Source organism: Ruditapes philippinarum, unplaced genomic scaffold (assembly GCF_026571515.1).
Source record: "Ruditapes philippinarum isolate M1 unplaced genomic scaffold, ASM2657151v2 ctg2519_1_1_1_1, whole genome shotgun sequence".
NCBI lineage: Eukaryota > Metazoa > Mollusca > Bivalvia > Venerida > Veneridae > Ruditapes > Ruditapes philippinarum.
In genome coordinates, this window is record NW_026866641.1 from 61,013 (window position 1) to 82,549 (window position 21,537).

The 21,537-nt window shown below is 33.3% G+C and overlaps 1 protein-coding gene across 3 annotated transcripts in view; it reads right to left on the reverse strand.

Annotated features, from left to right (window-relative positions):
* LOC132733191 (uncharacterized) overlaps positions 1-21,537 on the reverse strand; it is a 39,280-nt gene that overhangs the window by 10,603 nt on the left and 7,140 nt on the right. For all 3 annotated transcript variants that reach the window (XM_060719792.1, XM_060719790.1, XM_060719791.1), the window contains exons 2-9: positions 13,604-14,039; positions 10,877-10,956; positions 9,720-9,845; positions 8,924-9,046; positions 6,371-6,448; positions 4,597-4,721; positions 3,860-3,949; positions 2,926-3,015 (exon numbers count right to left, since the gene is read on the reverse strand). In XM_060719792.1, coding sequence (XP_060575775.1) covers positions 2,926-3,015; positions 3,860-3,949; positions 4,597-4,721; positions 6,371-6,448; positions 8,924-9,046; positions 9,720-9,845; positions 10,877-10,956; positions 13,604-14,034 — 1,143 coding nt within the window. In that variant the 5' untranslated portion in view covers positions 14,035-14,039. The remainder of the gene's footprint in view (positions 1-2,925; positions 3,016-3,859; positions 3,950-4,596; positions 4,722-6,370; positions 6,449-8,923; positions 9,047-9,719; positions 9,846-10,876; positions 10,957-13,603; positions 14,040-21,537) is intronic.

Genomic DNA, 21,537 nt, shown 5'->3' on the forward strand with positions numbered 1-21,537 from the left:
AATAGACAATTTACCCTAATCAAACTGTTTTTTATGGCGACGTGAAATATATTTAGAATGCGTTGATATATTTTATTGATAGGTGATGCGTTACAACAAGATACCTATTAAAAACAGTCTGAAATATGTCGAATTTAGCTGAAAATATTTTGTTATACGAAGTTTAATGGGGTATCTAGGAGTCAGCTTGTCGGTATGTCTCTGATTACTTCAGTTTGGAATCAGGTATTGTAATCAAACTTGGTATATATCAACCTGATGTAAAAACCCCTGTCAGTATTTCTTTTCAACATAATGGGTCTAAGGTAACTGTCATTGTTACGAAATATAGAAAAATGGTTTCCGGACATAGCTAGAGTTCGGTATGAGACATTGTAATCAAACTTGGTATATAGTAAGCTTATGTACAGACCCTGGTTGATATTGATTTTAGATATCTGTAAAGGTCAAGGTCACTGTTACTTAATGTAGAAAAATGATTTCCGGACAATAACTGGATTTTGGAATGAGATATTGTAATCAACCTTTCTATATAGCAAGCTTATGTAAAGACCCCGGTTGGTATTGCTTTTGTACACCATAGGGTCAATGTTATTGTAACTAAAAATAAAAAAGTGTTTCCTTACAATAACTTGTGTTAGGAATGATCAAATTTGATATATAGCAAGCTTTTATGAAGACCCAGTTTGCTATTCCTTTGAACACCCCGAGGTCATGTTCACTGTTACTATAAATAGAAAATGGTTTAAAAACAGTTCGGAATGAGATATTGTAATCAAACTTGGTATAAAACAAGCTTATATGAAGACTGAAGGTAGGATTGCTTTTGGACACTCTGGGGTCAAGGTCTTCATTACTTAAAATAGAAAATGTCGTTTCCGGGCAAAAACTATAGTTTGGAATGAGATACTGAAAACAACCTTGGTATATAGCAAGCTTATGTGAACAGACTTCTATTGCTTTTGAACCATCTGGGATCAAGATCAGGGTTAGATTGCATTTTGACCCCTAATGTCAAGGGTCACTGTTAACAAAAATAGAAAAAAATGCTTTTCGGACAATAAATAGAATTAGGAATGAGATATCATAATCAAATTCAGTGTAAAGCAAGCTTATATGAAGACCATGGTTGGAATGAAATTAAGATATCACTATCCTAATGCATTACCTCCGCTTTGAAGAGTATTCAAATAGGCTAGATTTACTTTTAAACTACATTGAACCTGAGGGTTCAACTTTCTTTTCTTTCTTTTTTTTCTTTTAAGAAACAAATAGTACCATTCAGTTAACAATCCACATAAGCAAAATTATTGTTCATCTCAATATTTATGAAATATGTATAAAAATGTTACCTTACCTGACCCATTTTTAAAACGTGTTTGATCATTTTCCTACGTAGAGAGCCTAATTGAAATAGTCCTTAAAATTTATCCAAATGAGTGCCTGTTTTCAAAGTTACTCTAAATAAAGAAGTATATTGGTGGATCTTGTAAAATATTGGATACTTTTACCGTCTAGTTTTGATTTTATTACACTTTACCATATTTATTATTAGATTTAGCAATATTAGCCCATATATATCAATATAAATTAAATATTCAAAATTAAACAATTTTTTCTTTCCAAAAGGAATATGAGAGATACTTAACCTACTTTTTCATTGGGATATTATTCTTGATTATTTCAAGGTTCCTTATTTCTGCATAACATCCTAGTTTCAATTCAGAAAAGTGGCCTTAACTCGATTTCCATACGGTAAAGTTTGTTTAAATTTTGAATACAAGTGTACTTTAAGGTATATATCTGACTTGTTGGTAATTTTTCAAGTCCTTATATTGCCCGTTAGGGTGGCCATACCTTAACAGTAAATTCTTTGAACACTGTTGAAACTTCAAAATTTATACTATTTTCTTCAGTTAATTTATGGTTAATGAATATTGAGTTAAGATATTAGATGTATAAATGACACTTTTTCAAAAGGCGTTTAATATTTAATATATTACACTTTACTATATTCTAAACATAAATGAAAAAAAAAACACAAAAGTTAACCAGCTTGTTTGAAAAATGTTGACAGTTAAATTTCAACTTTTATATCGGTTTTAAACAACTACAGCAACAACAATTATGCTTTAATTGTCTTTTGCAAAGTGTCACTTTTTTAATAGTTTGCATACTTGAAAACTGATAAAGAACTAAATTTTTTGAATATTTTCAAATAAATCAATGTAAAATGTAGATGAAAACATTTTATTTTATTTTCTTTATTGAGACAAAGACAAATAAAAAGAGGGTGGGGTAAGAAAAACTGTCAGATTTTTTGTCAAATGTAATCGGGGCATCAAATATTTCTTTTTTATAATACTTATCTAGAAACTATTCTAAACATTGGTGCAGAAAATAAAGAAAGTTAACCATGCTGATTTTAAATTATAATCATTTTAATTCGTTATGTTATCAAATTTCATTTATACATTTATACATTTCACAGTAAAAATACATAGAACTTAAAAAAAAATACAAATTAAGAAAGAAAATAATAATCTGACAAAACAAAAAGAAGAAAAAAAGACAGAAACTGAAAAAGAATATTGCGTCTACTGGGGTTTGAACCAATGCCCTATCGAAACTCCTAACTGAAAATGAATACTCTTCAGAAATGAGATAATGCATTAGGCATTCAATACCTTAACTGAGATAGATATGTTATATATTTAGTTACAAATATTGTATGTAAATATGACTGATTGTATTTATATGTTTTTGAAATATAAAAAATGGGGGAAAATGAAGGGTTGAGTTCAAATTTTTCTTCAAACAACTTATTTGTCAAACAGTAAAGGTTGCTGGTTTGGATATAATCACCGTCAGTGATAGCTCTAGTTTTGGTTGTTCTTATAGTTTTTAAATTTACACATTGCTTACTTTTACCACGGTGTACAAAGCCATGCGTTCACCATCTCTGTAAGACATAAGATCTCTGACATTCTTGCTCTGGATCCTTTTAAGGAAACTCTGAAAATAAAGCAAAACTAATTATATAATGAAATAACAAAAATGATATTTTACAAAAGTCTAGCATAGACATAATGTAACTAGAAACAAAGGGTTTTTATCTCAAAAACATATGCCTCCAAAAATTTGGTATGGTACTGATCACTCCTGTGAAGTTTGGTCGAAATCCCACAGTTTGACCTGTGAAGCCGGACAAGAGTTTTCTTTTTATTGCTCTGGTGGCCATTTTGTGCAGCGATATTTACTTCTTAGGATTGTACTGATAACTTGAATTTGAATTGTAATTTAAATTCGTCAGCGGTTTGACCTGTGGAACTTATATTAGCTCTATTTTGTGCTGCAAAGTGGAACGTGCCGACGATATACATAACTAGGGATTGTAATGATCACTCCCGTGGAGTAATGTTAAAATCCCGTCAGCAGTTTGACCTGTGAAAGCTGAGAAAGATTGGTATATCAGGAGGCCAGTTTGTGCAGCGAAGCCAAAAGTACCAACAATTGCACAGCCAGGAATGGTTCTGATCACTCCTGTGAAGTTTGGGCGGAATCTCGTCAACAGTTTTACTTGTGAAAATCGGACAACATGCACAATGATCATTTCTGTGAAGTTTCATTAAATTCCTGCTAGCAGTTTGACCTGTGGCAGCCGGACAAACTTAATGCGGTCGGCCGGCCGGACGGATGGATAGAGATACGTAGGAAACAAAAACAATACTAGTATTGTATATCACTTTAATTTTTTTGGAAACATTATAAGAAATCAGTCATTCATCAGTTTGTAATATAATATTTTTAAGATGAATTAAAAGATTTATTTTTCAAATAAATTAATTCTCAGACTTACACGATCAGCATTTTGGCCAACGTAAATGCAATGTAAATCTATTTGATCTTTTGCCAACTTGTCCGCTTCATCACTGATTACACTTTTAGTCTATAGAAGTAAAAAAATAAAATAATATCAGATGGTTTTAAACGACGAACACAGAACATAATTTTAGAATACCTCAATATCAGTGGCGGCACCCCTCTGTGTACCTTCACATGTGCTTGTTGGTTACGTGTTTTGAATGTTTCACGTTCTGTGGTGTCCGACCTTGTTACATTGTCGTCAACAGTATGTATATTCTTTCCATTCCCCATCTTGTCCCATTGTGTGCCCTTTTTACCCCATTGTTTCCTTGCACTCCTTGTCACTTTAAATTCCAATATCGCCCACCACTTTAAATTCTTTTCATTTTGCTTATTGTGTACTCCTGCACTCCTTTCACCGCCCTTGTTTCCTCTCTCTCTCTTTAGTTTGGTGCCATCTGGGTGCCCTGCTTGTGTGACTTGATTGTGTCAGGGGCTGCGTTCTGTGAGCGTCACCTTGCCTTGTTCATCTGTATTCTCGTTGTTTTCTTAGACAACTTACTGATGCTCAGTGTAGTTATTATAAACATTCTGTTAGGTTAGCCATTGCCAAGATATACAAATGCAATTTTTAAAACTTAGCATAAGTTAGAATGTACTTTATTTCACATTATATGATTCTTTTAATTATTCTTAAAATGGGCAATAAGTATTAAAAGAAATACTTGCCCATTCCATAAGCTCCGGATCAGCAACGTCAGGTCCTTCAAGTAAGGTCAATTCTGTAGGTTTACCATCTGTTACCAGAATCAATTTCGGGATAACAAGTAGGTTGTTCACCATAGCGAATGAAACTTTAAAAACAAATTGATAATTTAAGAAAGAACAGTAGTATTACATGTTACTGAATTACAGGAATACAGTTACAATGATTGTTACACTCGATGTTTGTCTAACTGTAATGATTGAGTTGGTGAGTTGGTTGAATCGTTAAATTTTGTATCTTGTATATTTGTTTTGTTTTTTAAAAAGAAGGAAAAACACAAAATATCGCTTATTGCGATGAATGATCCTCGAACCTGCACATAGAATTAATATCTTTCATTACAAAAGGCAGGATAATAAGTAAAGTATAGAAATATATTTCAAACGCCAGTGAACTTTACCCGACTAACTATGTCTTCCACCCAAAGTTACCAGTCCACACGAGGTATTTACATACCAAATACTAAAAGCATCAAACAAGAAGTAAAAATTATTTCTTGTTGGCCGATGTATACGGATGTATTTCTGAATCTGGGACCTTGACACAATAGTCTTCTTACTCAACAAAAAGTCAGAGTAGCAGCCATAACGTCCAAATACGATTAATTTAGTCATTACTAAAACCGTTGAGGAAATGGTATTTAAAATAAACCTTGACCTAGAAGTCAAACAATCTGTATCTAAATTAGTGAATGGTAAATGTTGTGGTTCGTACGGCATATCTAGATCTTCCGAATTTTATAAACATACATCAGCTGAAATAGTTCATTTTATGTTATCACTTTTAACAATATAGTTTTCAATTTCTTGGAGAAATAGAACACAAATTCAAAAACCAAGACGGGGTAACTATATGACTGGACCGAGGATAAAAGGGGAAAAAAGATGTCACATTTAACCTATTTCTGTCGGCTTTCGAAAAACGTCGATCAAGTGAACCATTCTTAATTGTCTATATCATGTTTTTGTCTATATCATTTGAAAGGAAAAGTGTGTTGGAGTTTTTCTTCTTCAATCGATATACTTTTTTCTATTTTCATGTGTCAAAACAATCGAATTTTATGAAATGTGATTTTTACATTTGTTACAAAATCATTTTCCTATAACATTGATACACGGCAATGTGAAAAGACATGTTCGACAATTTGAACATTATTAATAGTCGAGTGAACATTTCTGTTAAGAGAGAACTTTGACTTAGGCATTTTAATTAGCAAATAATATTGTTTTCTTTGATTAGTGTTTGCTGATGGTTTCGCAAATTGTGCTTAAACTGCTACAATTGCAGCAATAACCTACAAAAGTTGATCAATTTTGTTAGAATACTGACATGATAATCAATCTTTACACAACAAAGATAATTGTATCATGAAATAGAGGTCGGTTTAGTTATTATGAATCTTGTTTTTTGTTGTTGTTTGTTGTTTTGTTGTTTTTGTTTTTTTCGTGGTCATCAATACCACTGCTGTTTATAAATAAATGGGTTTGTTATTTACTCAACAATTATCACAGAATGAAGCTCGTTATGAATAAGTTTAACAAGCCCAACGATGATGTTTTGCCATCAAGGGTTATCGAAATAAAGTGTCGATGGTATACTGCATACAAGCAACAATCACTTCAGTATAACAATGTTAGAGATAGATACTAAGAAATAAGCAAAGTAGAATTGTTGTTTTTATACACAAAAGCTTACTGTAACAGGTAAGTTATTGTTAACACTTAATCGTAAACTTACATTTTGATGTTTTTGCTGCAGCGCCTGCCATTATTAATCCACCGAAGATAGGACTTGGACCAGATGGTTTGATATCATCTACAACAAATATCATAGTATACAATCGGTTATTTTCCCATATTACGTCCGTTAATTAATGGGACAAAAACCGTGTGTTGACAGTGTCAAGCGCTCTTGTTATAGCCCTGTTTTATCTGTGCGCTACCTATTTTACTTATACATTATTCAGTGCCCGGTAAAGAAAACGTTTTATCAAAAAATACCGATTGAAAGTAAATGCCAGATCAAATAAAGATGTTTCAAATGACCTATATAAAGGTAAAGCTGCTATTATTTGCCAGTCAATAGTTTGGTTTTTTATTCACTGCCAGACAACAAAGCATTGATGATTTTAATTTTTAATTAACTATATTTATCGTTTACATTTTGCTGTAGTTGCAAAAGCATATTACAATCATTTCAGTGTAAAATAAACAAAATACAAAAACAAGAGGGCCATGATGGCCCTGAGGTCGCTCACCTGTATATAGGCCCCCCCACCCCCAGGCCAATTTTTACCCAAGGGCTTTTATTTGTTTATTTGAACAGACTTGGTAGACACCCATAAGAAGATGTTTCATGCTAAACATCTAAGTTCTAGCTCATTGGGTTTTTTAAAAGAAGATTTTTAAAGTTTTTACTATACACATATAGTTAAAAACAATGACACCCCTGGGGCAGGGCCAGTTTTGACCCCCGGGCTTTTATTTGAACAAACTTTGTAGATATTTACTTAAAGATGTTTCATGCTTAATATCTAAACTCTAGCTATTTGGGTTTTTTCAAAGAAGATTTTTAAGTTTTTGCTATACACATATAAGGTAAATCAATGACCCCCCCGGGCGGGGCCAGTTTTGACCCCAGGGCTTTTATTTGAACAAACGTGGTAGACACCCATTAGAACATGTTTCATGCTAAATATCTTAGCTCTAGCTCTTTGAGTTCTTTAAAAGAAGATTTTTTAAGTTTTTGGGGCGGGGCCAATTTTGACCCCAGGGCTTTTATTTGAACAAACTTGGTAGACATTCACTAAAAGACGTTTCATGCCAAAAATCTAAGCTCTAGCTCTTATGGTTCTTTAAAAGCAGATTTTTTAAGTTTTTACTATATGCATATAGGGAAAATCAATGACCCCCCGGGGCGGGGCCAATTTTGACCCCAGGGCTTTAATTTGAACAAACTTGGTAGACACTCACTAGAAGATGTTTCATGCTTAATATCTTAGCTCTAGCTCTTTGGGTTCTTTAAAAGAAGATTTTTTAAGTTTTTACTATATGCATATAGGGAAAATCAATGACCCCCGGGGCGGGGCCAATTTTGACCCCAGGGCTTTTATTTGAACAAACTTGGTAGACATTCACTAGAAGATGTTTCATGCCAAATATCTAAGCTTTAGCTCTTACGGTTCTTTAAAAGAAGATTTTTTAAGTTTTTACTATATGCATATAGGGAAAATCAATGACCCCCAGGGCGGGGCCAATTTTGACCCCAGGGCTTTTATTTGAACAAACTTCGTAGACACTCACTAGAAGATGTTTCATGCCAAATATCTTAGCTCTAGCTCTTAGGGTTCTTTAAAAGAAGATTTTTTAAGTTTTTACTATATGCATATAGGGAAAATCAATGACCCCCTGGGGCGGGGCCAATTTTGACCCCAGGGCTTTTATTTGAACAAACTTGGTAGACACTCATTAGAAGATGTTTCATGTCAAATATCTAAGCTCTAGCTCTTAGGGTTGTTTAAAAGAAGATATTTAAAGATTTTTCTTTCGGTTGCCATGGCAACCAGAGTTCTGCATGGAATTAAATTCTTTGAACAATTTTTAAAGGTGACCACCAAAGGAACATTCCTGTGAAGTTTGGATGAAATTGGCTCAGTGGTTTATGAGGAGATGTCATTTAAAGCAAAAGTTTACGGACGGACGACGGACGGACGGACGACGGACGGACAAACTTGGTAGACACTCACTAGAAGATGTTTCATGCCAAATATCTTAGCTCTAGCTGTTTGGGTTCTTTAAAAGAAGATTTTTTAAGTTTTTACTATATGTATATAGGGAAAATCAATGACCCCCTGGGGCGGGGCCAATTTTGACCCAAGGGCTTTTATTTGAACAAACTTGGTAGACACTCATTAGAAGATGTTTCATGCCAAATATCTAAGCTCTAGCTCTTAGGGTTGTTTAAAAGAAGATATTTAAAGATTTTTCTTTTGGTTGCCATGGCAACCAGAGTTCTGCATGGAATTAAATTCTTTGAACATTTTTTAAAGGTGACCACCAAAGGAACATTCCTGTGAAGTTTGGATGAAATTGGCTCAGTGGTTTATGAGGAGATGTCATTTAAAGCAAAAGTTTACGGACGGACGACGGACGGACGGACGACGGACGGACGCCGGACGAAAAGCGATCACAAAAGCTCACCCTGTCACTTTGTGACAGGTGAGCTAAAAACAATGATAATTCAATAGAAATGACCTTCAATGTGTATTTTATTGAAAAAGGCATTGAATACCTAACAATCCTCTAAGACTGTTCAAATTTTTTGTCAACCTTTGTCGAACCATCGTTTCCTCACCAAATGTGACGACAGCAATATTGTCATGATGAGCATCCTGATCTTTAAGCTGTTCCATACCTTCAAAAGCAAATAAGAATAATGGAATTACGAAATTGTATACAATGCGGAAAAATAATTCTGTATTTATCTGGTTAACAATACTTCTGTATTTATCTGCTTAACAATAATAATATATTAAATATGTGCTTTGCTTTAGAATTTGAAGAAGAAAAGAAGTAACATTATTATAAAATACACGGTACGGCAGAATTGAACCTAATCTGATTAAAGTTCAGATATACTTATTTCTTACATGTAGATCAGATTAAAACCTATATGTTTCGCCTTCCTTATGATTCAGATTTCCTCGAGTAAGCTATTTCAGTCATGCAATCAAACCGGTTTTTAACAGATATGCATTAGACGAGGCATCAACATTTCGTTTTCCGTGGAAGTAAACAAATTGTTGATTTTTGTAAGATAAACATTGTTTGAAGAAATGTGAAACAAGCACACTGGAAATAATAGACTCAATTTCAAATGGGCAAGACTATATTGACTACGCAATGTTTGTTCTCGAAATCGTGAAAATAACATATCAGTATTGGTTTTCCAGTGGTTAAAATTAGATCACGAGAAGGTGCCAACCTATTGCTTATCGTCAGATCCTAATGCGTATTTATATGGGAGCTGATTTTTATTAGCCTGAATTCAACATACACTACATTGTTGAGTAATGAAATAAATATACCATCTAAATAGTCATTATAAAATTGTTTGACTTGTGACCAAGCATTTCCTTCTCTCATACTGCCTGACGTGTCAATACATAAGATGGCGTGAGTCCCATGCCTCCCTCCATATCCATTTTTCCTTCCTTTAAAATACATATAAATACAAAATATGTTTAATTTTATAAATTCTTTCATGTTCATTAATGTTATTGTCTATTCTTTTCCAGATAACATTTTAACTGGATGCTTTAACCTAGGTTAATATGACCTCGGACATGGTAAATTTACAAGTACATGTATTGACAATTATTTCAATAATACTATTTTAGTTCAATTCTAAATGTCACTATAAATCATTCACCTTTAACTAAAATTACTTGGTTTCTTTATATTTAAAATGGAATGCTTTTTCAAAAGGATGATATCCAGATGAACAATTTTTGTTTTACTTTTTCCTCATTTTCTCACATTTGTGTCCTAAACGGTTGCACATATTCAGACCTACAATGTTTGTTCTTTATTAGGAGCAGATACGACTGCCGAGCAATTTAGATGTATGCCCCCCCCCCCCCCCCTGATTACATTTATAAGTCTATTTAGCGTCAAGAGGTGTCAGCAATATGCCGGCCGATAATTGTTGTTCGTCTAAATATCTATCATCATTTGACAAGGTGTCGTCGGCAAGATCCATGATGTTATGTCAAAGGTAAATGCCCAAGAGAAGGATGGAACTTAAGTTATAATGCAGCTTATGTTCAAGTTACATTGGATAATTAACATAATTTTACTGTCGGTACTATTCACATGCATTTTTGGTTCATATGAGTATGTCTCCCTATATTTTTGACCCATGAGGCAGATGTACACATGTCCTATTGGAACATTTCAAGTTTGGTTAATATTTACACAACCTTATTATCTTAGTGATACCTTTATGACTTTCTTTATTGGCTTCCAACATTTCACGAGGAAAAGATGTTTGTTATGATAATCATGCATCTGTACAGATGTGATGTATATTTCTCATTTTTTTATGTTTTCATTCTTTTAATGAAATCGTCATATTGCACTTGCTGCGATTAAACTAATCATTTTGAAACATTGAATTTGAAAATTTTGATTGAAACTGAAATTTAGCTTCCATTTATAATTTACAACAATAAAAAATAATTACCTTCATCTATCTCTTTGTCCGCTAAATTACGCCATTCATGTTCAATTGCTTTTTCATCAGCTTTCTTTGCTGCTGCAGACCTAGAAAATCCATATAGTGACATGGTTTTATCTCATCGGGTGAATTTGTTTGTATCAATTGGATTTTGAATCCACAATTTAAAGGAGCTATGCAACTCGTAATAATATTGTTTTTAAAGCTCACTTGTTAAAATTAAATTTCTTCTCACAAAAACACAACAACAAATTGTCTTTTATTTATTTAATTTATTAATTATTAATAAGTTATTAATTTATTTAATTCGAGCTTAAATCACATGTCTGCAATTTCACAAATTTTAAAACCTTTTATTCACGACAGGTAGCCTCATTTAAATGTCACAAAATAAACGATATAATATAAATGTTACTGCTTAAATGAATCATAAATGTTCCCGGCAGGCACATAACGTTGTTTCAACATTGAAACAACGTTGAAGTAAAATTCGTGACGTTGTTCAAACAAGATTCAACTTTTGACAACCACACAGATCTATACCTGATGTTGATTCAACGTCAATTATGGCCAAAATTTAACTTTTTATTTAATTTTTAATTAAATCTTGTTAACACCCTAGTGGCTGCAGTTTTGACCAAAAATATTCTGGAATTTGATCAGAAAGGTTGCTTCATGAATTTCTAGTTTAAGTTCGAATGTGGGTTGTCTCGAGTCAAAAACTAGGTCAAAGGAAATAAAAATATCTTGTTAACACCCTAGTGGCTGCAGTTTTGATGCAAATTTCCTGGAAATTGATCAGGAAGATTGTTTTGATGATTTCTAGTTCGAATGCGGGGTCATCTCTTGTAAAAAATATGTCACTTGAGCTAAAAATAGAAAAAATCTTGTTAACACTCTAGTGGCTGCAGTTTTGACCCAAATATTCTGGAAATTGATCAGAAAGGTTGATTTGATAATTCCTAGGTCAAGTTCGAATATGGATCCACTCGAGTCAAAAACTAGGTCACAGGAGCTTAAAATATAAAAATCTTGTTAACACTCTAGTGGCTGCAGTTTTGATCCAAATATCCTGGAAATAGGTCAGGAATGCTGTTTTGAGGATTTCTTAGTCAAGTTTAAAAATGGGTTGACTAAGTCACAGGAGCTAAAAATAGAAAATCTTGTTAACATCCTAGTGGCTGCAGTTTTGATCCAAAATATTCTGGAATTTGGTCAGAAAGGTTGCTTCGTGAATTTCTAATTGAAGTTCGAATATGGATTGTCTCGAGTCAAAAACTAGATCACAAGAACTAAAAATAGAAAAATCTTGTTAACACCTTAGTGGCAGAAGTTTTGATGCAAATATTCTCGATATTGATCAGGAAGATTGTTTTGATGATTTCTAGTTCAAGTTTGAATGTGGGTCATCTCTCTTAAAAATAGGTCACATGAGCTAAAAATAGAAAAATTTTGTTAACACTCTAGTGGCTGCTGTTTTTATCCAAATATCCTGGAAATTGGTCAGGAAGGATGTTTGATGATTTCTAACTCAATGATGAATATGGGTCGTCTCGGGTCGAAAACTAGGTCACAGAAGCTAAAAATAGACAAATCTTGTTAACACTCTAGTGGCTACTGTTGTTATCCAAATATCCTGGAAATTGATCTGCAAGTCTATGATGATGATTTCTAAGTCTAGTTCGAATAGTGTTCATCTTGGATCAAAAACTAGGTCACTCTTCTCAAATATTGAAAAACCTTGTTAACACTCTAGAGGTCACAATTTTGACTTAATTGCCAAACATGGCCAGGATGCTTGTCTTAGTAATTGCTCGTATGAGTTCGATGAGTCAGGTGAGCGATCAATTTCAATATGTTTAGTTTACATATTTGTTATCTTCAGGATGCAGCATAAATTGGTCTTTGCTAGATCCTTAAATGAGCATTTTTTTAGATTGGGCTAGGGGGTTGCGTTCATTAAACGTCGCCTGTCCTTGTTGATCTTGTTTATCATGTTTTTCTTAGAATAGTGCTATAACTGTCGGGGAAATTTTTTTTCAATAAATCAGGGGTTATTTTTTTTTTAAGTTTTTGATTTTACACAACTTATGTCAATATGATAAATCAGCTCAAACTAAAAAAATCTGTTTTTATTGCAAGCCAAAGTTTGTTAATGAAACTTTTTTAAAAAGCATTTAAAGCAAAACATATCACTTAATTAAATATTAAAATGAAAGTAAAAATGTTTACTATCTTTGAGAAGGGAAGTACCTCGACTGCACTGAAAACAACACAATTATATGAAAATTTCAGCATTTGTTGTTGTTGTTGTATACTTTGAAGGAAGAATAATTGTCAAACTGTTAAGAAAAGACGATGTTTGGTGGTCAGTGAATTAAATGAATTGAAGTAAGTCTTATATATCTGATTACGAATGTAATTTTAGTTTTTTTACCGCTTCAAATAGGCCTAATAATGTCTATATATATAAGCAAAAACAAATAGAGAGGTAATATAACGAACAATTTTAAAAGTAGTTTCTGAAATAATGTTTAAAAATTTTCACAATTAAACTATCAAATTAAAATATCTTTATGAATAAATCGGTAATCCTTTTAAAAGCTTAACAGAAATATATAATAATTATCTTGTCTTGATCATATACAAGTTACAAATATAAAGTCCGAACATATAAAATATTTATGTCTTAAGATTCATTATTATGACATTATGTTATAATGACATACTTACGTTGAGGCAATAATTTTATCTTTTGCAGCGTGATCGAATTTCACAAACTTTGGACTCGGGCTTTTATCGTCAGAAAAGCATATTGAGGCATTTCGATCACGCTTCTTTCCTTCAGTTTTCTTGAACATTGGCTTGCCATCGGTATTTATAATGTCTTTTTGATCTTGGCTATTTCCTGATCTAATCATATATCCAATTGTCTCGGTAAGGCTTGCGTTTTGCTTCATCAAATCATTTATCACAGCATGGCAGTGCTCAAGGCTCTTGTAAGCTTTGTCAAGACTTTCTTTGTCTCGCCTGTCAATAACGTCTGCTACAGCTGCTTCAGTGAGAGCGGGTGATAAAACAGATGTTTTAAAGGATTCACCACTCTGTTCTGTCATGGGTAATACGTCGTGCCTTTCATTTTCGGTGGTCTCTTGATCATCCATTGTTACTAAAATTAAAAAGATATATTATTTTACGTCCAACTTTGTCTCTTAACACGTAAAGACACATACGCCTCTCCATCTGGATCTGAAGTGATAAGTTACGCGCTAAAAGAATGAGTTGTTTTCTCCAAACAAATAAACTTACAAAAAGTACTCGACGTTAGTTTTCAATCGCCTGTTCAATTGAAATTAAAATTTATTAGTGATTGAAATTTGGATTTAAACTTTAAAGTTCAAAACATAAAAGACATTGGGAGGGGTGAAATTTGGAATTCCAATTACGTTATCCGATTGGCGTTTTTTTTCTCCGAAATATTGCTTATAAATTTGAAGAGTATTCCTACATGAATAAATTATTTAAGTATTGAAATCGAACAGGCGGCGTAATGTCAATTAAAATAATAAACGTTTAACTTAAGTGGAAGTGCCATGTTTGAATATCATATTCTTTTTGTTTTTATGGGTTTCTTTATTTTCCTTATAAATAACGTGTCAATGAGCCAGTCTATATTCTAATGATTTGAAGGACCCAGGGGAATGACTTAAATACGCAGCGGAGATTTTTTGGCGCAACAGGCAAAACAGGCAAATGTATGCTTAAACATGAAAACAATTAACATTTAAGTAATAAAACAGATTAACTTAGTAAAAAGGTAAGTTGTTTTAAAATGTATCACAACTATTTGCATCAGGTTGTTTTGGAGGATTCTTTGCTTGCAAAATGGCCGCGAAATGGACATATTCTCCTATAATGTATGATTAAAAATAATAATTATCAAAGTAATATAAATTATGTATATTATTACAGTATCAGCGTAAAAGTTTGTTTTAAATTTCAGTGGGAAAATTTTTATTTAAATGTTTTGAAAGGTCATGCCTAAGAAATGTACTTATTCGGGATCTCAGCGAAACGAAGATAAATTTGTATAAAGAGCACAATGAATGTCTATAAATTACAGTTATCAAACTAAAATTTATTCCATAATAACAGCCGTATGAAAAACATCTGCGAACGTTTCTAAATTCAAAATTTGACCATTTCATGTTTAAATGTTGAGTTCTGCTTAAGTCGGTGCTAAGGGGCGTGGACGGTAGTTTGCACTTGAATGACAGTACCGTCCATTAACAGCCTCAATCAAACCGAGCCTGCAACATTTTCAATACTGCCGTGTTAAGCTTTTAAGGGATTCTTATTTTCTCTATTTTATTCTATTAATTGAATATTATATCATTATGGAAGTTTGTTATCAAATTCAATAGGAATATTGTTTAATTTTTTAATGTTTTGAATGATTATATATATGCCTGCAAAATGGACATATCCTGGGCGCAACGGAGATATTTTTCTTTCCCTCTGTCTCTGAATTTATTTTAAGTACACCTATCATTTCATTTTTACTTGTTATCCAATTTAATTTGCTTCGACAAGACCTTTCAATCTTCGTCGCAACAGACAAAAATTCAGACATGGCATTAATTTGTGAATTTATGCATTAGGTTCTACTTTTTCACAAAAAATATGCAACTTCCGCCCGGTCAAGGAGGATAAATTTAAAAATAATTCGGCATACTGAAAGACGCCAAGTAGCGATAAAGAGTTCCGCACTTGAATGTCAAAAGTTATGATATAAGAGGGTATTGGTGGCCATGTCCAGTCCATATATGTGTCTTTCATCGAGAACTAAGGTTAAATACTTAGAAACAATGTGTCATGAGAAAGGAATTGTAGCTAAAAGTTATGGATCAAATAAAATACATCAAAGGTCATATTTTATTTCATATTATAAAATATTTTGATGGTCATGTCTGGACATGAATAATAACATTTAGGTTGTCAAACTTTGTCAAAATGTTTGTCTCAAAGATATATAGGTCAAGGTCGAATATGGGTCATCTCGGGTTAAGAAGTAGCTCACATGAGCTTAAAATAGAAAAATCTTGTTAACACTCTAGAAGTTACTGTTTTGATCCAAATATCTCGGAAATTGGTCACGAAGGTTGTTTTGATGTTTCTAGGTCAAGTTTGAAAATGGGCTACCTGGGATTAAAAACTGGGTCACACATCCCAAATATTGAAAAACCTTGTTAACACTTTAGGCGCTACTGTTTTGATTAAAAAGATTCTTGAAATTGGTTAGAAAGGTTGTTGTGATGATTTGTTGGACAAGTTCGAATATGGGTCACTTAGGATCAAAAACTAGGTACACAGTGTAAATATTCAAAAATACTCTAGAGGTAACTATTTTTTATCAAAACATTGTGGAAATTGGAGAGAAAGGTTGTTTCGATGATTTCTAAGTCAAGTTCGAATATGGTTGACCTTGGGTCAAAACTAGGTCACACATCTTAAATATGGGAAAACCTCGTTAACACTCTTGAGGCTGCTGCTTTTATCCAAATATTCTGAAGATTGGTCAGGAAGGTTTTTTTGATGACTTCTTAGTCAAGTTTGAATATGGATCACCTGGGGGTCAAAAACTAGGTGACATTGCCCAAATATAGAGACACCTTGTTAACACTCCAGAGGCTACTGTTTAGATCCAAATGTTCTAGAAAATGGTCAGAAAGGTTGCTTTGATAATTTCTAAAATAGATAAATACAGAATCCCTAAAGAAAGCCCAACACGACAAAATTGAAAATGTTGCAGGCTCGGTTTGATTGAACCTGTTCATTGACGGTACTGGAAAGTGTAAGTTACCGTCCACGCCCCCCTAGCACCGGCTTAAGCAGAATTCAACATTTAAACATGAAGTAGTACAATTTTGAATTTTTGATACATCCGCAGATGTGTTCATATGGCGGTTATCATGGAATCTTCAATGTGACACTTCCGTGCCATTCCATGAAAAGCGGCGTATGGTCCCCAAGTAATAATTAGTGTGTGTCCTAAATGAGAAAACAATGGGCCGAACTAATTAAAATGGAATTTTGAAAGAGAGTCAGAGGTTATGAAGCCTGCATATCACAGATAAGACGTCAAAAGACAAATTTAAAATAAAGAGCAGGCAACATATCCTAAGGGTGATTCAACATTATTCAAGTAACCCAACTAGAAAATGCCGAAAAGTTGAAACCAAAAATACCACAAGCACAACAATAATGTCGTGCCGAACGATCTTCAAGGATCGAAAATATAGCATCATTGATTAAATGTATGGGGAGACTTTTTACAACTTTTTACTTTTTACTTTCTAAGTCAAATTTGGATAAGAGACACTTTTGGTCCAAATCTAGGTCACACAGCTGCTATATGAAAAAGCCTTGTAAACACTCTAGAAACTTCTGTTTTATCCAGATATCCTGGAATTTGGTCAGAAAAAATAGAGAAATACAGAATTCATAAAGAAAGTCTAACACTACAAAATTGAAAATGTTGCATGAGCTTGTTCATTTACGGTACTTGAAAGTGCAAGAAAATTTGCGGTGATTTCTAGATCTAGTTCAAATATGAGTAACCTGGGGTCAAAAACAAGGTCGCACAGCCAAAATATGGAAAAACCTTGTTAACACCCAAAGTGATTTATTTTCAGCCCAAATATCCCTAGAACAAGTCAGAAAAAGTCTTTTGTTGATTTCTTGGTCAAATTCAAATATGAGTCACTTGGGGTCGGAAAGTAAGTCACACAGCCTTCATATGGAAAACCCTTGTTAACACTCTAGTGGCTACTGTTTTAATCCAAATATCCATGAAATTGGTCAGAAAGATTGATATGATGATTTTAAGGTTTGAATATGGGTCACCTCTAGTCAAAAACTAGGTCACACAGCCAAACTATCGAATAACCTTGTACACTCTTGAGGCTGTTTTGATCCAAATATCATGGAAATTGGTCAGAAAGGTAGTATTGATGATTTCTAGGTCATCGACTATCTGCTTTTACTATAAATGCCGTTAGACTCTGAACAAAGGGTTATTTCTGTACTGATTTTAGCGAACCACTGAGACACAACTTGTAGTATATATGTTCCATTTCCCGTGCTTATAATAACTAGGGTAACCGAGTCTGCAATTCTCTTGTAATTTTGTTGTGATAAATGCTTCCGAGGGATTACTGTGTTTTCAGATTTTTTTCGAATCTTTACAAAAATGTACTGAACATGGATCAAGAGCGTGGTGACATTTAGAATATTTGTCCGAGCCAGTATGGCAGAAGTAATGAATATCAATGAGGTATTTGACCTAAAGAATCTCCAGAAAATGACACGAGAGCAGTTGCTTCATTCCCAATATAATGAAGCAGCAGAAATTCAAAAGATTTTGCGTGCAGTGACAGCCGAATTTTTTTGTGATAGAACAAGGAACGAAGAGAGAACCGGTAGCCTCTGGGGTTGCTGATGCATCCACCTCCTTTTTACCGACATAGTTAAATTTTCGACATTAATGGTCAATGGTGACATTAATGGTCAATTGTAGGTAGGTAGGAAATATCGTAACATTTTCCTCAGCAACTACTTATCAGATCCTCTTGATACTTGGTATACAGCGTTAACACGTGGTTCAATACCGTGGTATTCAATTTAACCACTTCCTTTTACCGACTTAGTTAATTTTTCAGTATTAATGGTCAATAGTAAAACAATTTTCGTAGAATCACAGCTACAAATGCAACCTGACCATTTCTGTCACTGACCCATCATCTTAGACACTACTTTGCTCAGTCATATCTAAAAAATAGTTCATGAAAAGAAGAATAAGGTGCTTGAAAAGTAAACACATATCTGGAGTTGAACGAAAATCTGAACAAACTATGGATCCAACAATTTTATAATCAAATAGCAGAAAGATAAATAGTACAGATGCAAGGGAAACGTGTTGTTTTATGAATTTAAGCCTGAACGGGCTGGTGCTTCCACACAATTAGATAACATGTAAGGCTCAATATATTCTAATTGCACCCCGAATTGGCTATACAAATTTCACAATATTTTTCTGTATGTAAGCGAATGCATTATTTTCAACAGTACATGACTTAGTCATTTTTTGTTTTGGGCCAACGTTGCATATCTTAAGCAGATAGGGTGTGTATGTTTTTTAACCGACATTGCACGGATAAGGTCATCAATGCCGTATCTACAGAGATCGTTTCACGCAAACAGTGTTTTTGTTGTTGTTTGTGTGCGTATATTGAACATGCATTTACATTGCATGAGTTACACCGACCGCTGGTTTATTGGTAATGTGCCTACAGTGCATTATTAAGCAAGTAGTGTGTTTTTATATGATTTGCCTACAACAAGCCTTCAGTGCAAGTATTTTTGTGTTTGCAATTGATCATTTACATGTTTTATGAGTTTGTGTTCTATTGTAGGTCTTTTATGTTATACAAGTGCTCTGAAAGTTGGAATTTGGGAGAGACTTGGTAAATACACATTCAAGAAAAACATAAACATTTCTAAAAGAGATCTTAAGAAATTCAAATTGAAATTTAAAAGAGATATGTCAATCAAGACACATAGTCCCTGAAAATAAAAATGAGTTTTGACTCCGCACAGTTTCATATTTATATTTCATATTTATTTTTAAAAAATATGAAATATATTTGACTGATATAGCACCATATTTCATGGGTAAAATTAAGATAATAAGATTATAATATTGATAAAGGGATCGAACAACGTGCTACAAAGACGGAGTATGTAAATTTAATATTCGTTTGATTTATACACATTTATTCTGTAAATCTAGAAGTTTATTGTTTGTATGCATACAATTACAACATTTTCATATTTGATGACCCAGTCACATTCTTAGTATGGCAATTAGTACAATTAATGTCTTGATTTTCTGTAAACAAGATAGTCATGGTATGTTCTTAGATAGAGTGGATTGTACTTAGCGTATTTAAATGATTGAATTTAAACTTCAAACATGTGTTCTTTATCATCAACTCTATGTGACAATGTTGTTTTTTAACTCTAGCACCATTTTTTCCAGGATTATCTCCCCATGAACTTTTTTTTTACATGTACTTACTTTTTTATTTCTTAAGGTATCTACTTCTAACTTCAAATATATTTCTTTATCATGTGTGACAAGATTCATAACTGAAGCATGAATATTTCCAGGATTATGTCCCCCATTAAACTTTTTGTTTAAATAAAAATTGATATTTGATAACTTTAAACAATAACATGGCAAGCTTCATAACTCTAGCATCAATATTTTCAGAATCATCATCCCTTTATACTCAGAATTTTCCTTATTAAATTCAGACTTCAACAAGAGCTGTCACACGAGTGACGAATGCCCCCGTAAAGATTTCTTAAGCATGCAGGACTGGTAGTATGAAAAGAAAAGATGATGAAAGTAACTAATTGCATAATATATTTCTTTTTATTATTGTACCTATAATCTCTAATTATGATAGCGTGAACCTCCAAAATATAAGTGTGACCTTGACCTTTGAAGAAGGGACGTGGTTCCTGGACACGACAGAATGTTGTCATGAGACAGATATTTGTGTCAAGTTATTTCAAAATCCCTCAATGCTTGACAAAGTTACATACTGGACATGATTGTTGTGTAAGTGGGACACACGGACGGACAGTCGGACATGAACCTTAGCTGCGATGCATCGTCGATATGGTAGACATTAAAAATGTGCCAAGTAATTATAAAATCTTTCCATGCATGACAAAGTTACAGTGCGGACATGAATGTGTATCTTTAAACTCTTCTCGAGAGAATGAGTACCTTCAAACTATAAGTATGACCTTGACCTTGAAGGTAGGGATATGGGTCTTAGTCGCGACATGTCGTCTTGATGTGGAAGATATTTATGCCTAGTTATTTTGTAATCCTTCAATGTATGACAAAGTTACAGTCAGGACACGAATGTGTGTAACTAAAAACTCTAATTTTGATATAGTGAAATTCAAAATGGTAGTCTGACCTTGACCTTTTAGGTAGGGGCGTGATAAGTGGACACGACACATCGTCTTGATGTGGTAGACATTAATGCCAAAATATTATAAAATTCTTCCATGCATGACAAAGGTACATTCCGAACACAAATGTGTGAATCTATACACTTTTATTGTGATAAAGTGAAACTGCAAAATGTTAGTGTGACATTGACCTCTGAGGTAGGAACGTAATTCTTGGACGCGACACATCGTCTTGATGTGGTAGACATTAATGCCTAGTTATTTTAATATCATTCCATGCATGACAAAGTCATAGTCCGGACACGAATGAAGTGGGGACGCACAGACAGACGGATGTCCTGACAGACAGCGGACGGTGCGTTTTACATATGCCTCCCTTCGGCGGCAAAAAAATCTTTCTTATCAACACGTATATCAGGTGCAATTAGATTTATAACTCAAGTCCTGTATTTCTAGAATTATCTCCATTTCATTTTTTGAACTAGAGATTTATTGAAAATTAATATATTTCTAGAAATTAATATTTGTTATTATAAAATCTTAATGACATCAACTCTAGACTTAAGATAATTGTCCTTTGTCATTAACTAACATCACGTGACAAGGTTCATAAC